Source organism: Elephas maximus, chromosome 5, assembly GCF_024166365.1.
Source record: "Elephas maximus indicus isolate mEleMax1 chromosome 5, mEleMax1 primary haplotype, whole genome shotgun sequence".
Classification (NCBI taxonomy): domain Eukaryota; kingdom Metazoa; phylum Chordata; class Mammalia; order Proboscidea; family Elephantidae; genus Elephas; species Elephas maximus.
In genome coordinates this window covers 121,617,006-121,638,539 of record NC_064823.1, presented here as the reverse complement: position 1 = coordinate 121,638,539, position 21,534 = coordinate 121,617,006, and the positions used below count along the sequence as shown (strand labels likewise).

Sequence of the window (21,534 nt, the reverse complement as noted above, 5' to 3'; positions counted from 1 at the left end):
GAGGTTTATTAAGGGTAGTAACAATAACAGCTAAGATTTTTGTGCTGAGTGCTGTTTCTATATATTAGTGAGCTCTCTTAATCCTTACAGCTATCCCAGAGATGAGTACGCATACTATTTCCATTTTACAGATGGAGAAACTAAGGCATAGAGAAGATAAGTAACTTGTCTATGGTCACACAGCTAGCACGTGGCATGAATGGTATGAACCCAGGGCATCTTCCTCCAAAGCTCTCAGTTTGATTGAACTCCTCGTTTCCTCATCTACAAATGGAGATACCTCTAGTACCTGCCTTGCAGAGTTGTTGTATGAAAATCAAATGAGATAATGTATGTCAAGCTTTTAGTGCAGTATCTGCCTTGTTACTCTTTTTTTTTTTTTTTTTTATTCTGCCACCAGTGCGGTGGCTTTGGCGTGTTCACCTGTACGGACCAAGAGTATTATAGCATAGCGATTAGAAGCATAGACTCTGAAGCCAGACTGCCTGGGTTCAGATTCTACTTATTAGCTATGTGACTTTGGGCAAATTCTGTGTGCCTCAGTTTCCTTATCTGTAAAATGAGGATTGTAATAACAATATCTGTCTTGTAGAGTGTGAGGTTAGAATTAAATCGCTTGGCTGCTAACCAAAAAGCTGGTGGTTGAAGCCCACTGAGTGGCTCCACTGGAGAAAGACCTGGAGATCTGCTTCTGTAAAATTACAGCCGAGAAAACCCAATGGGGCAGTTCTCCTCTGGCGTGTGGGGTTGCTGTGAGTCACGTTCGACTCGATGACACCTAATAACAACAACAACAGCATATGTAAGAGGAAGTAGTACCATACATGGAAGCAGCACTGTCCGGTAGAAATATAACATATGTAACTTTAAATTTTTGACTAGTTTCATTTTAAAAAGAGATAAAAAAAAAGAAACAAGTAGAATTAATTTTAATAATGTTTTATTTAATTCAATATTATTATTTCAACACGTAATCAATACAAAGATCTTGTTAATGAGATTTTTGCATTCTCTTTTTCGTACTAAGTCATTGAAATCAGGCGTGAGGTTTACACTTACACATATCTCAGTTTGGACTAGGCCCATTTCAGTACTCAGTAGCCAGTGTGGCTTGTTGTTGTTGTTAGGTGCCGTCAAGTCAGTTCAAATTGGACAGCACAGCTCTATAACTTTATTATTTTCAGTACTTTTCTATTTCCTTCTTATTTTAAAAGGGAAACCAGAGTAGCGAGGAGGCAGGTATTTCTGAGCCATCCATTCAGGATATGCAGTAAGCCTAGCTATTTTCCTGAATTCCCAGGAATAACATGGATTAATTTTTTTAAGATAGCTTATATTGCTGTAACAATTATAGACGGCAGTGGGTTATATTGCTATAACAATACATTTTATATTTATCAGAATGTATTATAGGTAAGTCTTGGAAATAAAATATATCTAGCAGAATTTATTTCAATTCATATTAAGTCATATGTAAATTAATTTGCTGTCCCCTAATTTGAGCACTTATAGAATTGACGGCAGTGGGTTTGGGTTATTTTTTTTTTTATACTCCATATTACTGAAATTTTTCTAGACACAATTGTGTTTATGATTTAAATTTCTGTCATCTTGAACATCTTTAACTTTTTTTCCTTAACCTGAAACTTTGTGTCTAGACTTGTAGTTTTCCCTACAAACTTGCCAAATATTAGATAAAATCTTTGATATGCCATATAACTACAGTGTTTTCAAAAAGCCAGATACGGGTTAGGAGTAGGAAAAGAAGCTTTCCTTCCTATTGGTGGCTGGACTGTTTCTACATGGAATATGGGTTGGCAAGCTATGCTAGCTAAGGCTTTAAACAGGCTTCCACCAAAGCAAATGACAATGATTTAAACACATGCTTGGGACAAATCTTTAAATCCTCTCTTGTAGGTTAATGATGCTACCTATGAGATTCCAGATTTCTCACCAACAATTAAAGGTGTTCTTTGGGAAAACTGGCCCATGGATAAAGGCGTGTTTATTGCTTATGATGATGATAAGGTATACACTTACGTCTTTCACAAGGACACTATACAAGGTACTTAATCACATTTTTGTACTTTTGTTGGTAAATGAATTTCCGTTACAATGAAATCAAAACATTCCTTTCTGATGTTCGTGCTGAGTACTAGCTTTCAGCATTAAGATGTGTGTTTTATAATATAGGATCCAAGGTCATTTTGGCTGGTGGCACCAAAGTTCCCTTCTCTCATAAGCCTCTGCTGCTGTACAATGGAGAGTTGACCTGCCAGACGCAGAGTGGAAAAATAAACAACATCTATCTTAGCACCCACAGCTTCCTCGAAGGTTTAAAAGATGTGGGACCTAATGAACTGAGACAAATGCTGACACAGACTTTAATGTTGAAAAGGTAGGGTTTAAAGCCACTCTCTTGGAGCTTCTTATTTACTTTGTGGTTTTAAAGGTCAAATCCCATTCAACTCAATGGAGATAATAGTATTTACCTTGTTTACTTCTCAGGATCATCCTGAAGCTTAGATAAGATAATGGATATGAACATGCATATAAATTCTAAAGGAAATACTGTTTTCAGGTGTTGTTGGTGCTTCATTTTAAGAAAAGTCCTTCAGAATCAAAAGGTGTCTAAGAACCCAGATACTCAGTTCTCGTGAAAGTCTAATAAACTTCATTGTTTCAGCAATATCTTGATTTCATCATAATGAAGTTTGAGCTTGCCTTGCTTGAGAATTCCTTTTCCTACTTTTTTCTCTTTGCAGGGGTTAAGCAGTACAGCTGCTAACCAAAAGGTCGGCAGTTCAAATCCACCAGCCACTCCTTGGAAACCCTATGGGGCAGTTCTACTTTGTCCTGTAGGGTTGCTAAGAGTCAGAATTGACTCAGCAAAAACAGGTTTGGTTTGTGTTTTCTTAGGGCCAGTCTGAATTCCTTTGTGGTTCTGATTCTTCTGCCCATCTCCTAAAGGTTGCAGTTCCTCAGGGTCCCATGAGCTCCTTCTTTCTTCTTACTCTGGTTGTTCTTCCTGAGTGATCTCTACTTCCATGGCCTCAGTTACCATCCCTATGAAGCTGATTCCAAAATCTGTGTCTGCAACTTAGACCTGCATTTACAACTGCCTACTACCACGAGCTTTGCAAGCAAGCCATGTCTAAAACTGAACTCACCATCTTCCCCAGGCCCCTCTTCTCCCATGTCCTAACCACATGTGCACATGCCCTGTCACACACACACCATCCTTTTCTCCTCCTGTTTTCCCCTGTTTTAGCGCAGACCCTCACCATCTCTCACTTGGAATAACGTAACTACCTCCTAACTGCTCTTTCTTCCCATAGCCTCATGACCCTCTAATCTATTTTCCACACGCTTCTGAAAGTTTGAATCTGATCCTCTCATCTCCCTGCTGAAGATTTTTCAGTGGCTTTAGGAAAGCTCCAAACTCTTCAGGGACCTTAGCATGACATACAGGCATACTTGATGATTTAATGCCAGCCTCAGCTGTTCCCATCTGTGACTCCCTCTCTGTTCCATTGACTGCTTGAGTTACGTATTTTTTCATGTTTGCTTTGGCGCACACTTCTTCTTCCTGGAATGCCTTTCCCCTTTTTCTGTATATAGTAACCCGTCCTTGTCACCATTCGGTGGAGGCCTCCGCTCTTCTGGGAAGCGTTCCCTGACTCTACCACCACCACTGGCAGCCTGAGTTGGGGGCCTTACTGATGTGTTGCTTCAGGGCCAGAATACAGTATTCATGGTACCTTTTATAGTTGTGTGACTTGGGCTAGTCTTTTGATGTCTCTCAGCCTTAGTTTCCTCCCTTACAAAGAAGGAATAATAATAATACTTAGTAGATAAGGTTGTTTGGGTAGTTCCATGAGTGAATTCATACAAAGCACTTAAAACAAAGATTTGCATATTGTAATATTGCATTTTACCTCCATGATACTGTATCATCTGTTTGCTTACCATTTCTTCTTCCTTCCCCCATTATGACTTCCTTAAAGACAGTGACTGTATGTTTTATCTTTCTGTCTTGGTCCCAAGCATAGTTCCTGGCACACAGTAGGTACTCACTAAATGTGTGTTGGATGGATAAATGAATAGATCAGTGGATGGATGGATGGGTATAATATATTTTCTGAAGTAGTGGTTCCACAAAAAGGTTAATTGGCCTTTACGTTCATGTTTTAAACCAGAGATCAGCAAACTTTTTCTGTACGAGGTCAGATGGTAAATATTTCAGTCTTTGTGGGCCACTTGGTCTCTGTTACAGCTGTTTTACTCTGCTGTTGTAGTGTCCCAGCCCAGAAACCCAGTGCCATCGAGTCGATTCTGACTCATAGCGACCCTATAGGATGGAGTAGAACTGCCCCATAGAGTTTCCAAGGAGCGCCTGGAGGATTCGAACTGCCGACCCTTTGGTTAGCAGCTGTGTAGCCACAGACAATACATAAATAAATGTATTGACTGTGTTCCACTCAAGCTTTATTTACAAAAACAGGCAACTGACTGGATTTGGCCCGTGAGTGCTAGTTTGTTAACCCCTGTTTTAAATCTCTGGAGTTAGTAGGAATAGAGCACTAAAAGGTTGGCGTTTAAAACCCACCCCAAGGCACCTTGGAAATAAGGCCTGGTGAACTGCTTCCGAAAGGACTCAGCCCTGAAAGCCTTATAGAGTGCAGTTCTGCTCTGCACGTGAGGTCGCCACGAGTCAGAATCTATTTGACGGCAACTAATAACAACTGATTTAATAGCTTGAGATTAAATTGATTTGAGAACAAAATTGTTGCAACGTGAGAACAAAAATAATCTTCATCTATGTGTGAAGTAAAAGAAAAATAATTGAATTATTCATTAATTCTGTTGTCTCATAAAATCATGGGATTTCTGGGAGAGGGGTTACAGGGAGTAGATTCAGATTAATAAGGGAAATTCTAGAAAAAGCATTTATCTGTACAAATAAGAAAGAAGAGTTTATTTTTTCGTAACATACAAATGAAAATAACCAATGAAGAAATGTTTTTGCAAAATTTGTCTAGGGCATGATATTAAATTATATATAATCTGAATTTTGCCCAGTGGGTGGCAGGCAGCACTCTGTGATTGAGCTTATGTACTTGTTAGGTTTTCCGATGCTTGGGAAATGTGCCAGATTCTGAATGATAACACTGCCTGGAACGAGTTGGCCAGAGCCTGCTTGCATCACATGGAAGTGGAGTTTGCAATCCGTGTTTATCGGACAATTGGAAATGCTGGAATGGTGATGTCCTTGGAAGAAATAAAGGTAAACAGCATTTTATGAGAACTGCTAGATAAGATTTAAATGCTGTTTATTCAAATATTTTAAATTTCTGTGGTTAATCTTACCTAACTCATACACAAGTGAATTGATAGAACATTACCACTTCCTAATGAGTAAAGTCTTAAAAAAAATTAAACCCTTATATTTCTTTTCATCAAAAATGCTTTTATTTTTAGGGCATAGAGGACCACAACCTTCTGGCAGGACATCTTGCCATGTTTACTAATGATTTCAACCTGGCTCAGGACCTGTACCTGGCATCCAGCTGTCCTGTTGCTGCCCTGGAGGTATAGCAGCAAAGAAAGATGGGAAGAACACTCAAAGGGGATCACACCTTTCATATAGTTAAAACTTCTCAGCCCCAGACACCTCATGCCTCTCCACCCACTCCCCTCACCCCCCCAAATTAAGACATTTCAGCTTGAAGATACCCTTAATACTCATTAACTTTAAAAAAAGGTTATTTTCATTCTGCATTCTGTGGAGGCATAAAAGTTGTGGTATTATAATATAACCAAATTAATTAAAATCTAGATGTGTCCAAAGAGAATAGATTTTGTAACTTAGAAAAATGTGTAAAAACAGCCAACATTATTGAATGCTTATGTGTGCCAGGCGCTATCCTAAGCATTTGACGTATATTAAGTCATTGAACCCTCACAACAATCCTATGAGAAAGTTCTGTTTTCAAGATGAGAAAACAGGCACATTTGCCTTTTACTTATTATCTGAAGTTCTCTTGTGTTTTAAGGGGTGGGCTGAGGACCAGGGTATCATCACTAGTTTTCCCAGAGGTGGGTGTTGTAGGATCGAGTGAAGGATTTAGTTCAAGGGCAGGGAAGAAAGGAGATGTGGCAATATAGAATAGTGATTAAGAACGTGGACTTTAGAGTTGGACTCAGCTGGGTTCAAATCCCAGCTCTGAGTAACCTTAGACAAGCTATTTAATCCTTCTGAGCGCTAGACCCACTTCTTTACGGTGAGGATAACAATATCTACCCCACAAGGTTGTTAGAGATTTAAAAATGAGATTAAATCTTGTAGCACAGTATCTGATCAATAGTAAAGACAGAAAAAAGGTAGCTATTGTCATTATTAATATTACTCCCCCTCAAACCTGCATTTCTACAGCTGTTTATAGGAGATTGTTTTAAAAATATATGTGCTACTAATTTCACAACTTCCCTTTCTCAAATTGTTCTATAGCAAATTTTCATTTGTAAATTTTAAATGAACTGAATTAACTTTAAGACAAATTTAGATAATTTTATAGTACTCTTTGAGACAATTGGGGATACCTGAGACATTTTCAAATTTGGATTGGTACTCACTGAAGTAGGAATATGACTCCAGTGAGTGAGAGCAAAGGTACCATCTTAGCACTTCTCCACTGAGCTGTGTACACTGGTCGTGTACTATGAGATGTGTAAAGGATTTGAGTTAGGGGCTTCAGAATGGAGAGGGGTGATTGCACCCTGTTGTTCCTTTAACCTCACTTTGAAGGCTGATGAGTTAGCCAGCCAAAGAGGTCAGAGGCAGAGCCCTACCACCCAGCTCTACTTCATAAAAGCTGTGTAACTTCATGTACAAAACTTAGCCTCTCTTTGCCTCAGTTTCTGCATCTCTAAAATGAGGATATGAAAAGTTCCTTCCTTCTCCTATAGGGTAGTTGTGAAAAGTAAATAAGGCAATGCCCTAGAACAGTGCTAGCGGAGAATAAGCACTTGAAAAATGTTAGTTATTAACAGCTTTTAGGAAGTGGGACTAAAGTGAGGAAAGCACTTTGAAAGATTCTTTAATGATTAGTTTATATTGGAATTGTATACTAGACACAGATAAAAGGCCACAGGAAGCAGGAAGAAAGGCACATTTACATTTTATTTATATCTCCTGTCGTTCATATTGAGAAGCCCTTGGGGCACAGTGGCTGAGTCCTCAGCTGCTAATCGGAAGGTTGGTAGTTTGGAACCACCAGCCACTCCATGGGAGAAAGATGTGGCAGTCTGCTTCTGTAAAGATTTGCAGCCTTGGAAACCCTGTGGGGGCAGTTCTGCTCTGTCCGTTAGGGTCACTATGAGTCAGAATTGACTCAGCAGCAACGGGTTTTTTTTTTTGTTTTTTGTTTTGTCTTCATATTGTGATAGCTTCAGATTGTCTAAGAAAATAACATCAATTCCTTTAGTACAGTGTTTCTCAACCTTTTTTATTATCACTTCTCTAATGAGAAAAACTAGCACTTGTCTGTCAGTTTGTTATACTGTGGTGGCGTGCGTGTTGCTGTGATGCTGGCAGCTATGCCAACGGTATTCCAAATACTATCAGGGTCACCCATAGTAGACAGGTTTCACCAGAGCTTCCAGACTACGACAGACTAGGAAGAAGAACCTGGTGGTCTACTTCTGGAAAAATAGGCCACTGAAAACCTTATGAATAGCAGCAGAACATTGTCTAATACAGTGCCTGAAGATAAGCCCCATAAGTTGAAAGGTGCTCAAAAGACGACGGGGAAGAGCTGCCTCCTCAAAGTAGAGTTGACATTAATGACATGGATGGAGTCAAGCCTTCAAAACCTTCATTTGCTGATGTGGCACCACTCAAAATGAGAAGAAATAGCTGGAAACATCCATTAATAATCAGAACATGGAACGTACAAAGTATGAACCTAGGAAAATTGGAAATCATCAAAAATGAAATGGAATGCTTAAAGATTGATATACCAGACATTAGTGAGTGAAATGGGCTGGTATTGGCCATTTTGAATCAGACAACCCTATTATCTACTATGCCGGAAATGACAGATTGAAGAGGAATGACATGCCATTCATCATCAAAAAGAGCATTTGAAGATCTATCCTGAAATACAATGCTGTCAGAGACAGGATAATATTCATACACCTACGAGTAAGACCAGTTAATACAGCTACTATTCAGATTTGCCCACTGATCACTAAGGCCAAAGATGAGGAAATTGAAGACTTTTACCAACTTCTGCAGTCTGAAATTGATCGAACATGATATCAGGATGCATTGGTAATTATGTGTGATTGGAATGCGAAAATTGGAAACAAAGAAGAAGGATTGGTAGTTGAATAATATGGCCTTGGTGATAGAAATGATGCCTGAAGTCACATGATAGAATTTTGCAAGACCAGTGACTCACTGAAAGGTGTTATTCAAAAAATACTTTTTTTCAGCAACATGAATGGTGACTATACATGTGGACCTCGCCACTTGGAACACACAGGAATCAAATAAATTACATCTGTGGAAAGAGACAATGGAGAAGCTCAATATCATCAATCAGAGCAAGGCTAGGGGCCGACTGCAGAACAGACCATCAATTGCTCATGTGCAAGTTCAAATTGAAGCTGAAAAAAATGCAGACAAGTCCGTGAGAGCCTTGACTATATCCCAGCTGAATTTAGAAACCACCTCAAGAATAGATTTGGTGCACTGAACACTAATGACCAAAGACGAGACCAGTTGTGAGATGACATCAAAGGACATAGTACATGAAGAAAGTAAGAGATCATTAGAAAAGAAACAAAAGACCAAAATGGATGTCAGAGTAGACTCTGAAACTTGCTCTTGAATGTAGAGTAGCTAAAGCTAAAGGAAGAAATGATGAAGTAAAATTGCTGAACAGAAGATTTCACAGGGTAGCACAAGAAGACAAAGTATTATAAGGAAATGTACAAAGACCTGGAGTTAGAAAACTAAAAGGAAGAATACACTCTATATTTCTCAAGCTGAAAGAACTGAAGAAAAAATTCAAGCCTCAAGTTGCAATATCGAAGGATTCTATGGGCAAAATATTGAACGACGCAGGAAGCATCAAAAGAAGATGGAAGGAATACACAAAGTCATTGTACCAAAAAGAAGTGGGCAGCATTCAACTGTTTCAGGAGGTAGCATATGATCAAGAACCAGTGGGGTTGAAGGAAGAAGTCCAAGCTGCACTGAAGGCATTGGCAAAAAACAAGGCTCCAGGAATTGGTGCAATACCAATTGAGATGTTTCAATAAATGGTTGCACACTGAAAGTGCTCACTTATCTATGCCAAGAGATTTGGAAGACAGCTACCTGGCCAACCGACTGGAAGAGATCCATATTTGTGCCCATTGCAAGGAAAGGTGATCCAACAGAATGTGGAAATTATTGAACAATATCATTAATATTACATACAAGTAAAATTTTGCTGAAGATAATTCAAAAACGGTTACAGCAGTGAATTGACAGGCAACTGCCAGAAATCCAAGCTGGATTCAGAGGAGGACGTGTATGAGGGATATCATTGCTGATGTCACAGATCTTAGCTGAAAGCAGAGAATACCAGAAAGATGTGTACCTGTGTTTTATTGACTATGCAAAGGCATTTGACTGTGGATTAGAACAAATTATGGATAACATTGTGAAGAATGGAAATTCCAGAACACTTAATTGTGTTCATGAGGAACCTGTACATATATCAAGAGGCAGTCATTCGAACAGAACAACGGGGTACTGCATGTTTTAAAATCAGGAAACATACACAGCAGGGTTGTGTCCTTTCACCATACTTATTCAATCTGTATGCTCAGCAAATAACCTGAGGAGCTGAATTATGTGAAGAAGAACAGGGTATCAGGATTGGAGGAAGACTCATTAACAACCTGCAATATGCAGGTGACACACCCTTGCTTGCTGAAAGTGAAGAGGACTTGAAGTACTTACTAATGAAGATCAAAGACCACAGACTTCAGTATGGATTACAACTCAACATAAAGAAAATAAAAATCCTCACAACTGGACCAATAAGCCAACATCGTGATAAACAGAAAAGACTGAAGTTGTCAAGGATTTCATTTTACTTGGATCCACAGTCAACACTCATGAAAGTAGCAGTCAAGACATCAAACAACGCATTGCATTGGGCAAATCTGCTGCAAAAGATTTTAAAGTGTTAAAAAGCAAAGATGTCACTTTGAAAACTAGGTATACCTGACCCAAGCCATGGTGTTTTCAATCGCCTCATATGCATCCAAAAACTGGGCAGTGAAGAAGGAAGAAGGAAGAAGAATTGAAGCCTTTGAATTATGGTGTTGGCGAAGAACACTGAATATACCATGGACTTCCAGAAGAACAAACAAATCTGTCTTGGAAGAAGTACAACCAGAATTCTCCTTAGAAGCAAGGGTGGGGAGACTATGTCTCATATACTTTGTATGTGTCATCAGGAGCGACCAGTCCCTAGAGAAGGACATCATGCTTGGTAAGGTTAGAGGGTCAGCGAAAAAGAGGAAGACCCTCAACGAGATGGATTGACGCAGTGGCTGCAAGTGGCTCAAGCATAATGTTTGTGAGGATGGCACAGGACCCAGCAGTGTTTTGTTCTGTTGTGCGTAGGGTCGCTATGAGTTAGAACTGACTCGATGGTACCTAACAACAACAGCTGAGAAAATTTAAATAATAAGAAATAAGATTTTGTTGAGTAGGATAGACCTTTGGGGGCCACAAACTACTGTAATAACTAAGACATATTTGTCCCCTGGAAACCAATTTTCTCTTCCCTGAGGGCTCTATCACTCCTTTTGAGAATGCATGCTGTAGTAATATACTTGCAAATATTAAGTTTCTTTCTTTAAACAAAAAGTTTTCGTAATCACTCTTATTAAAACTGATGTATATGGTGACTTTACACACTAATTTGGTCATTTGAAATTAAGGCCTCTCTCCTCCTAACAGATGAGAAGGGATTTACAGCATTGGGACAGTGCTTTACAGCTGGCAAAGCGTTTGGCCCCAGACCAAATACCATTTATATCAAAAGAATATGCCGTTCAGCTCGAATTCACGTAAGTCGTCATCTTTACATTTTTCAATCAGTAGCTAAATTCTGCATATGTTCATTTCTGAACTGCCATTAATTATAATTCCCTTTGTTCAGCTGCTAACTGAAAGGCCAGCAGTTCGAACCCACCAGCCGCTCTGTGGGAGAAAGATAAGGCAGTCTGCTCCTGTAAGGATTATAGCCTTGGAAACCTTATGGGGGGAGTTCTTCTCTGCTCTGTAGGGTTGCTGTGAGTCAGTCAGATTTGACTCGCCAGCAATGAGTTTGGTTTGGTTCGTTGATTTAATAATTGCTTTTCAGGAAAGACAAAAAAATGATATTAAGTGTACATCAAAAAAGTTTTCTAATTAATGTTGTCTTAACTATACATTTATCAATCACTTTTGTTTTCCGTATCAAAATCAAAATTTGAGCCTAATCGTTTTCCACATTTAGAGTCTAAATATTGTTCTGAATCACATTTGGCCATCAGCAGGCATGCGTAGCATCAGGGTGACACACTGCTTTTCATAACCTGTGCTCATGAACTTGATCTCTGTTAACACTTTGAGGACTTGCAGTGTAATTTCAAGGTATAGTAGAAAATAATTGGGGTTTGGTATACATCTTCTATTTGCTTCAAAGTATCGTTTTTTTTCTTTTTTTTAAAGAATTGAATTGCATCTAGTATTGGAAGTCAAGCCAGAATCTTTTCACAGAATGATACCTGCTGCTTGAGCAGTAATCCTTTAGGATGGCATGAATAGGCTTCAGAATCTCCCTTACTTTTGAAAATTCCATAATCTAGTCTGAGACATTTAGAATTTCCTGGTATTCTGCTATGACAGACTGTCAATTTTTATTTCAGTGTCACATGGCAGTGTAATTTTAGAGACATGTGGGACCCAGTTTTAAGTTAACATGCGGCCATGGTTGGTGCTACCAATGCAAATACCTGCAGAGACAATAAATGAATAATTTCCTCACAAATATAAATTCACATGTGTGTGTGCAATGACAACTACATTATGACTTTCTTTGTCTGACAACTGGCAAATTTCTTTTGACATTTATTGTAAAATACATCCCAACTTCAAAAAATACTAAAATGTGGGCAAAATTGGTTTTTGAACAAAGATAATATGGTTTTAACACTTGACTTTTTTTAAAGCATACTTTTATGTAGTCCTACTGTATTTTCATATAAACTTTGGATTTATTGAGAATATTGACACACAAATTATAGTTGTATATTCTATCAAATTGTATCAAAATACTCTTTCATTTCTAACCAGGATACCTCATTTAAAATTTTCCGTTCTACAAGTAAAAACTTTTGGAGATTTCATTTCTTCTCAGTAGACCTTAATTTAAATTTGCCACATTTTTGCCCTTTACAAAGTAAACCCATATATTAAAAAGGGAAAATTGGAGTCTTAGTACATAACACAAATGACAAGGCCCCAGTGCCTTGTCCCTCCATCTCCATCCTGAAGGTGACTAGATCTTAGAGACAAGACTCCTGTGTTGAAGATACAAAGGTCACTACATTGGGAGATGACCCACCAGATCCCATCACAAAACAAATACCCCAGTACACCCTCAGTCCATCCCAAAGACTTTGATTTTCACTTTTTTCAGGGGAACTGAAGCTTTTGTAACAAACTCTAAAACCTTCTCTCATTATAGTCAGATGAGCTGAGCCCAGTTGAGAGCCCTGTGCTTTGTTGTTTTCTGTCCTTTCTGCTCAACTCTTGACCATGAAGCCACCAATTTTAAAGTTTTTTTCGCTGTTCTGTATGTTGACCACTGGACCCTGATCTAGACACACATCCCGGCCCCAATAATCAGAGTTTCCCTTGTTATAATGATAACCAGCTTAGGTATATTTCATCATCATCAAATATCCCAGCAGCTACCAGCTGCTGATTTGGGCCCCACAGGCCCTAGGCCTGTGCTCAGTTCCAACAGTCTGTTTCATTATGGATCCAAGACCTTGATTAGGTCGAAGCAGGACCAGTCGACTAAATCTGGGAGGGATTTAGCTCTCCAGTCTGGAATTAGGCTAATGAGCCGGATTCATATGTGAGTTCCAAAATAAAATAATAATGAAACAAGTGTGCCAAAATGCCTTAAAAATAAAGTGAGAATTGCAAGATCATAACTTACCATCTCCTAATTGAGCTTGCCCAAGAAAAACCTCAGACTTCTGAAGGAGGTACTGTCTTTCCTGTTGTAGAAGGTATCTCTAACTGGGTTAACGTAATTGAGTCCAAAAATTAGAAATTTCCACCTGGGAGCATTGTTGACTGTGTAGCCCTCGGTTCACCAAAACAAAATTATCAATCAGAACAGCTTCTCCTCCAATAAAGCCCTTGTACAACAACAGATAAGAAAACCGAAGCTTCGAGAGGTCAAGTAACTTGTCTAAGCTGTAAGTGGTAGAGCCAAGGTAAGTCTCAAATATTGCACTTTCCGGAGCTGATTAATTTATTCTGGAGGAGGTGGTTTCTCAGAGGAAGAAGGATCTCAAAAATGACCTTAGGCAAAACACTGACCCAATCTGTCCCAAATAATGAAAATAAATTGAGATAATAAATATGTGTTCTAGATATGCAGAACCTTATTAGCATTAGTCATGGCAATAAAACCAAAAAGAAAAAAATCTAAGTCCTACACATTGTAACCACATAGGACAGAGAACTACCCCCATAGGGTTTTCAAGGAGCAGCTGATGGATTTGAACTGCCTGCCTTTTGGTTAGCAGCCTGAGCTCTTAACCACTGCGCCACCAGGGCTCCAGTCATGGCAATAGTATTATTATTTATATTATATATAATACTTTTTTTCAGAGTAAGAGCCAGAGTCCTCAGTATTGCCCTCATCTAGTGTGTTCCTCCATTTCTACCCTTTAATAAAGCAACAGCAACCCGGATTCCCTCAATCTGTATTCTGCTTATAAATATTGGACCTTTGGAAAAGGGATTTGTTTTTTATGGTCACGATTGTCATTTAGTTCCCTGAAGAAAATACTTAATCAAAAGTGGCCCATAAAATTTAATGTAGATTCCAAAAAATACCTAGCATACCACCAAGTAAATATCTTACAGTCCAGCATAATCTAGTTTAATAATTTTTTTTCTAAGTAGCAGAATAATAATGGACTGCACTTCAGAAGAAGAACTTTGGATATATATTGTGTATCACACCTTTTGTGAGCTTAAGCAGCTCAGTAACAAAAATTATCTAAAATCTTGTATATGTAAGTAAGATATTTATGTATTAAAGTTCACTCTGATTTTTCTTGCAGGGGTGATTATGTAAATGCTTTGGCTCATTATGAGAAAGGAATAACAGGTGATAATAAGGTAACTTTGAATAAAGACATAATTATCTTTGGGTTTGCTTTCATTTTTAAAAAATCATAATCTTATTTGCATTGTATTCAGTATTTAGCAGGTAAGCCCTTTTTCAGTTTATTTGTAACTTTAAACTCTTAGAAATTGAAGATGACAAGATTTTTTCAGTTTCCAAAAGATGTGTTTCCCATTACATTCTAAATAGGAGCGTCTTACCAAGGTTGAAAGTAAGATTTTTACCCCTTCCAACTTCTAGGCCAGCTATGATTTTCATAAGGCTTTTCCTTTTACCTTCTTAAAAAGTTCCAGTAACTACTGTTCCCAGTCCATAAGAACTACTTCTGCCATGCCGTCTGTCATATGAACTTGGAAGGTATGTACTTTATCTACTGTGTCCCTCCATCCCCCCAGCCCAAAATTTTAGCTCAATAAGCTAATTATAATAAAACTTGGGTTTTAAGTCAGGTGATATAGGGATTGAAAATATTTGTATTTTCTGTTTTATAGCTAGCGTGTTTATTACGGAAGTGATACATCTCATTATAGCCAATTAAAAAAATCACAGGACTGTGTAACATGACACGTGAGAGTCCAACATTCTCTCCTCCATCCACTCCCCCAACAGTAACCACTGTTAATGATTTTATATAGTATTTCCATTCAGAATCTCTTCCAAGCATACAAATGTGTGAGTAATATGGATTTTTACTAAAAATGAAATCACTCACTTCCGTTCATTCAGCAAAAACCAGTTGAGCATCCCCTCTTTATAAAGCAGCACTTCACTTTCTTCATGGCCTTTCCAAGTCAGTATATAAACATCTGTTTTAATCTTTTAAAAGCTTCTAATATCCCATTGTTTAGATGACCATAATTTTTTCATCTACTCTCATTGAATTATGGTTTTTTGGTTTGTTTTATCAACAACACTGCAATGAATATTCTCCCTAGTACATGTATCATTAATTACTGAAGACAGTATTTCTGAAGGGTATGTTCTTATCTTGGTCAGATTTCTAGGTCATTATGTGTTTTTACTATTTGATATTGCTAAATTGTTCTCCAAAAGAACTGTACAAATTCCCCCACCTATCAGTAATACAGAGAATGTTCATTCCTCCCATATTCTCAGTAACACTGAATGTTATCAACTGTTTTAACCTTACCGGTTTGATAAACAAAAAAGTATTTCATTTTATTTTACATGCCTTTTTTTTTTTTGATTATTAGTGAAGTTGGGCATGTTTTTATTTATTGGCCAATTGTCTATATATATTTTTATGAATTACCTAAACATATCTTTTGCTCATTTTCCTCTTGGGTTTTTGACATTTCTTTGTTTGGCTACATCTATTTTCGTTCATTCTTTATCTGTGCTGTCAAATACAGTAACCTCTAGACACATTTGGCTATATTAATTTAGTGATTTAAATTAGATAAAATAATTCATTAAAATTTTTAAATAAAATTAAACAAAAATTTAAAAATTACAATAACTGTATTTCAAGTGCTCAGCAGCCACATGTGGCTATTATTAGCTACCATATTGGACAGGGCAGATATAGCATATTTACATTATCACAGAAAACCTCCACTGGACATGCTGCTTTAGATAAAACGTAACCTGATATTACATTTTACCAGTTGTCGTTAAGTGCTGTCGAGTAGGTTCCAACTCATAGTGACCCCACGTACAATGAACGAAACACTGCCCAGTCCTGCGCCATCCTCCCAATCATTGCTATGTTTGAGCCATCGTTGCATCCACTGTGTCAATGCATCTCATTGAGGGTCTTCCTCTCTTTCACTTTATTACTAGTTAAGTATTAGTTATTTGAAAAATTCTTTGGCTATCATTGTTATTTTTAATGGACTAAACAATTCTTAACAACTAGGGTTTTTTAAAAAGTTTAATTATGCCTACTAGAGAAATCTTCAATTTGATAAATGGTTTTTCTTTTAATAATTTTATAGCATATATGCTATATATCTAGTATATTACTTCTTACATAAAATTTTATACTGGGAAGGCATACTAAGACATACAAGGTATTATGACAAAGGTTAGTAAACACTTGGTCATAAGCATAAAAGATCTAGATCTCTGAAGACAAAAAAAAAAAAACTCTTAACACCTTTTTTGTTTTTTTAAGCTCACTATTATTTCAAAATCTTGAGACTTGCCTGAAAAGACTCATGAAAGTGAATCACATCCTTTGGACTCATTTTAGATTTAAATTATTTGTTGTTTATGAAATAAACACTTTAAGCTCTGATTTGTTAGCATTTAATTGCCTTACAATTACAGGAACATGATGAAGCGTGTTTGGCTGGAGTAGCCCGGATGTCTGTTAGAATGGGAGACATACGCCGAGGGGTTAACCAAGCCCTCAAACATCCCAGCAGAGTCCTTAAAAGAGACTGTGGAGCCATATTGGAGAATATGAAGGTATACCATTCTCTGTGTAAATATTCACATGGTTTTATACATAATAAATTTAATATTTTAATAACCTTATATTATCTCAGCAATTTTCAGAAGCAGCCCAACTATATGAAAAAGGTCTCTATTATGACAAAGCAGCATCTGTTTACATCCGCTGTAAGAACTGGTAAGAATTTGTTAAAATTTGTTTCTGGGAAGCTTTGGAAATACATGAGTCTTCTGTGCAGTGTCTTCAGTGGACTCCCTGCTTGTTACAGTGCTGCTCTGCCTACCTGTGCATTTTGTTCCCCCTGTTTGGGCCTTCTTCCCTTCTTCTTTTTATCTTCTTAGATCAGTTCATATTAATAGATTTTTTCCAAAGAACAAGAGCATTCATCTGGTTGGGTATAGGAAATCCCTGATTAGATTAATTACTAAGGGAAAAAAAAGCCCTGTTGCCCCCAAAGAGTTAATGAGCTAACCCATCTTTTCCTACCTTGGGTCTATGGGTCAGGTGAAAAAGCAGTTCAATCTGCTTTTACCTATAGGAGCCAAGATCAGAGTAACTGGTTTCGAATCCCCAAAATTAACATTTGGTTGGGGAATGCTGCTTTTGGAGCGAATGCAGTGTTGATATTATTCTCCTGAACCTCTCTCTGTAGGGCAAAAGTTGGTGAGCTTCTGCCTCATGTTTCTTCTCCTAAGATTCACTTGCAGTATGCCAAAGCTAAAGAAGCAGATGGAAGGTTTGTACAGTTTCACAAATTTATACCAATTTAAATGAATGTATAAGTTTTTGAAAACAGCCATTGATATTTGCAACCTTCTAAGCAAGGCAAAAGGAGCCCTGGTGGCACAATGGTTAAGTGCTCGGCTGCTAACTGAATGGTTGGCTATTTGAACCCACCCAGCTGCCCCATAAAGATTACAGCCTAGAAAATCCTATGAGGCAGTCCTACTCTGTCACACTGGGTCACTATGAGTCGGAATCAACTCGGTGGCACGTAACAACAGCAATAAAGGCAAAGCAGAGAAAGAAAGAAAACATCTTTTTATATCCCTTCCCAGTCTGACATGCCAGCCTGTAAAATTTCCTATACCTTATGTACCTTATGTATTTAAATATAGATTACTGTCTCTTTTTTTTGAGGGTTAATTACTGGAAGCTGAAATTTTGGTATAATATGGCATGCAAGCAAAGTGATAATAACTTTATTAAGGAGGGTAATTTAGGGATGCAGATGGAAAGGAAAGTGAAGAAACTTGGATCCACACATATGGTTGCACTATGTAAGCCACAAAGCAGTATTGAAATATAGCAGTGGATAGTTAATATCCTAAGTATACAAAGATCTCCTACAACTTAATACAAGAAAGCCAAAAACTCTAACAGGAAAATTGTCCAAGGACAAGACGAAAAGTTCCAGACAAGGAAATACAACTACTGAAGAAACATGTAAAAAGTTCTACCTTACTAAAAGTAATTAAATTCAAGCAATAGTATATCGTTTTAAGCGACCATACTGGGAAAGATTTATTTGTGTCAAAGTGCACTTGTTATACATGACCAATGGGAGTGTAAATTTCTGTAACTTTTGGGAAGTAATTTGATGATATGCTTTAAAAGATTTTTAAAGGTTAATACCCTCCACTTTTAGAAAAATAACCTAAGGAAATAGAGCTCTACACTAAAAGTCTTGTTGAAGTGGAAAGAGCTGGAGTAGTAGTGGGGACTGAAGAGAGATCTTGAGCGCCATCTAGAGCTCACTCTCTTATATATCACTGTTTATTCATTTTTTTTTTAAGCCATACCTGGAAACCCTGGTGGCGTAGTGGGTTAAGTGCTACGGCTGCTAACCAAAGGGTTGGCAGTTCAAACCCGCCAGGCGCTCCTTGGAATCTCTATGGGACAGTTCTACTCTGTCCTATAGGGTCGCTAGGAGTCGGAATCGACTCGAGGGCACTGGGTTTGGGTTTAAGCTATACCTATACTTGTAAAAAATTCTGTGCTTTCTACAATAAGTCTATATTACTTTTCAGAGTTCTTCTACTCAAAAAAAAAAAAAGGCAGGAATAAGTAAAAAATTATACTGATATGCTTCAGATGAGAAAACACGATTCAATATTGGTATTTTCCTCTTGGTTTATCAGACTCCTAAAAAAGAACATGTTTTTAGTGGAATGATTTCTGGTATTTTTTTTCTGATGAAGGAAAAAAGAAGTTCAAGGAAAATAAGCAACTACCATCAATAAAATAGAAAAGTATTTCAAACATTTATTGACACCCCCCCCCCCAATATGACAGTGTTCATAAGAAAGTTTGTCTGAACTAAGTGTTTCTTGCAGATACAAAGAAGCTGTTGCGGCTTATGAGAATGCCAAACAGTGGAACAGTGTCATCCGTATCTACCTGGATCACCTCAACAATCCCGAAAAAGCTGTCAGCATTGTCAGAGAGACCAAGTCTCTGGACGGAGCCAAGATGGTAGCCAGGTAACAGAATACATTCATAGTTTTGGACTTCCAAAAAAAAACTAGCCTTAAAAAGAGAAACTTCACCTTCCCTTCATCAAAGAAATAAATTCAAAAGGAATATTTATTCTTTTGTATGTTTTTTCTAGGTCTAGATGTTTAAATTCAAAGGCTCTTATGGACAGCATATGAGATTATGGTTTTCAAGAGTAAGCATATAATGTAGAACTGTGGTTTAACCAAAAAACAATTTATTTTTAAATGGCTTTTCATAATTGAAAAATATTTAGTTTTGTAAATCACAAATTAATTTTAAATAATACTCAAGCTAATTAGGTTTTTTCTTTGTTATAGGTTTTTTCTACAGTTAGGTGACTATGGGTCTGCCATCCAGTTTCTGGTCCTGTCCAAATGTAATAATGAAGCTTTCACACTGGCTCAGCAGCACAACAAAATGGAAATCTATGCAGACATTATTGGTAAATACCATTGTTTTCCCTAATTTCTCTGAAAGATTTTTATCATAAAAACTCTTTGACCCTTATAATCTAATTATCAGATTGATATACACACAAGCACACTCACCCACACCAGTTATTAGCATATCTTAGGAGTCCCAGTGTGGTGTAAATGTTTAACTTGGCTGCTGACCAAGAGGTTGGAAGTTCAGGTCCACCCAGATCCACCCTGGAAGAAAGACCTGGTGACCACTTTCTGAAAAATCAGCCATTGAAAATCCTATTGAGTACAGCACTACTCTGACACACTTGGGGTTGCCATGAGTCAGAATCAACTTGATGGCCAACTGGTTAATTAGTAGCTAATTACTATCACCTTAAAGTAGGATGGTATTATAAGAAAAGACCATTTTCAGTTTTCAAAAATTAAGACTTTTTGGGTGAATACCAAGAGAGGCCACATTGCCCAATCCTGCTATTTATCAACCAGTGGTTAAGCAAGTTTCCAAAGGAAGGTAATAGGAAATGCAGGGTAATTTTAAAAAATGTAAATGTATTCATGAATTTAAAAAATGGAGTTACAAATTATAATATACACTTTGATGTACGGTGATTTATACAGGTTGTGATTTTAAAAGATTTTGAAGGTCCAAAAGAGAACTTTATATTCTGGGAATAACTGTTTATAGATTTTCTTCCCATGCTTGTTATTCTCAGAAACTACTGAAATGATTTGCAGATTTTCATCTTATGGGCCATACATAACATTATTTGTGTTGTTGTTTTTTAAAATTCACAAAATGACCCTAGGGATTGATAAGATTCATGAGAAAATTTTTGTTTCAGTCTTCACGGGAAGAAATGGGGAAAAGCATCTTCTAAAATTTTGAAAAGTCATTAAGATAATTGGAGAAAAAGAGCTAAAGAAAAAAGGAAGTGCAGATAAAAATGATATTAGAATTGTCTGCATTTAACTTTACAAATGATGTTGCCTTCCTAACATCACAAAACATCATTGCACTAAAGCATTTAAGTTTTTCTAAGTTCATAAGAATAGAACTTGTCCTTCTTTTTAAAAAAGATACAAGCAAAACACACACACACACAATTTTCTCTACCCTGCTTTATTCCCTTCTTTTGTAAACTCCATAGCTGCCTTGGACTGCAGGCACAGAGCTCTTGGTACGAGAATTCAGTATCCTACTGGGCCTTCAGCTTAGGGTAGATATTAACAGTGAGTTGGAACTCCAGCAGCTTTGGAGTCCTTCTTCCTCTGTGTTTAATATGCTTAAGCCCCAAACCAAAAAACTTAAAAGAAAAACAGTAATATCTATAAATAGCATCTGTTGGCCAATTGAGCATCAGTCATCTTCCTTGTCTGACAACTATACATAGACTGTTGTTCGAACCTCTTCCCTGGGTGGCACAAACAATTAAGCACTCAAACTGCTATCTGAAAGGGTGACGGTTTGAACCAACTCAGAGGCATCTTGGAAGACAGGGCTAGTGATCTGCTTCCAAAAGGTCACAGCCTTGAAAATCCCACGGAGCAGGTCTACTCTGCGCACATGGGGTCACCGTGAATTGGAATTGATGGCAACTAACAACAAAATTGTTTAAACCACCCATTGCTGAGGGAAAGAAGTTGGATTACATTTGTATCGTGGTTAACTTGGCTTCTGTTGTTGTGTAACTCTAAGCAAATC

The 21,534-nt window shown here is 37.6% G+C and overlaps 1 protein-coding gene across 2 annotated transcripts in view; it reads left to right on the top strand.

The window, feature by feature from the left end:
• WDR19 (WD repeat domain 19) overlaps positions 1-21,534 on the top strand; it is a 101,640-nt gene that overhangs the window by 39,017 nt on the left and 41,089 nt on the right. For both annotated transcript variants that reach the window (XM_049886342.1, XM_049886341.1), the window contains 11 exons: positions 1,918-2,065; positions 2,194-2,398; positions 5,128-5,287; positions 5,482-5,592; positions 11,030-11,139; positions 14,425-14,482; positions 16,782-16,922; positions 17,003-17,085; positions 17,561-17,644; positions 19,245-19,391; positions 19,725-19,849. In XM_049886342.1, the coding sequence (XP_049742299.1) occupies positions 1,918-2,065; positions 2,194-2,398; positions 5,128-5,287; positions 5,482-5,592; positions 11,030-11,139; positions 14,425-14,482; positions 16,782-16,922; positions 17,003-17,085; positions 17,561-17,644; positions 19,245-19,391; positions 19,725-19,849 (1,372 nt within the window). The remainder of the gene's footprint in view (positions 1-1,917; positions 2,066-2,193; positions 2,399-5,127; positions 5,288-5,481; positions 5,593-11,029; positions 11,140-14,424; positions 14,483-16,781; positions 16,923-17,002; positions 17,086-17,560; positions 17,645-19,244; positions 19,392-19,724; positions 19,850-21,534) is intronic.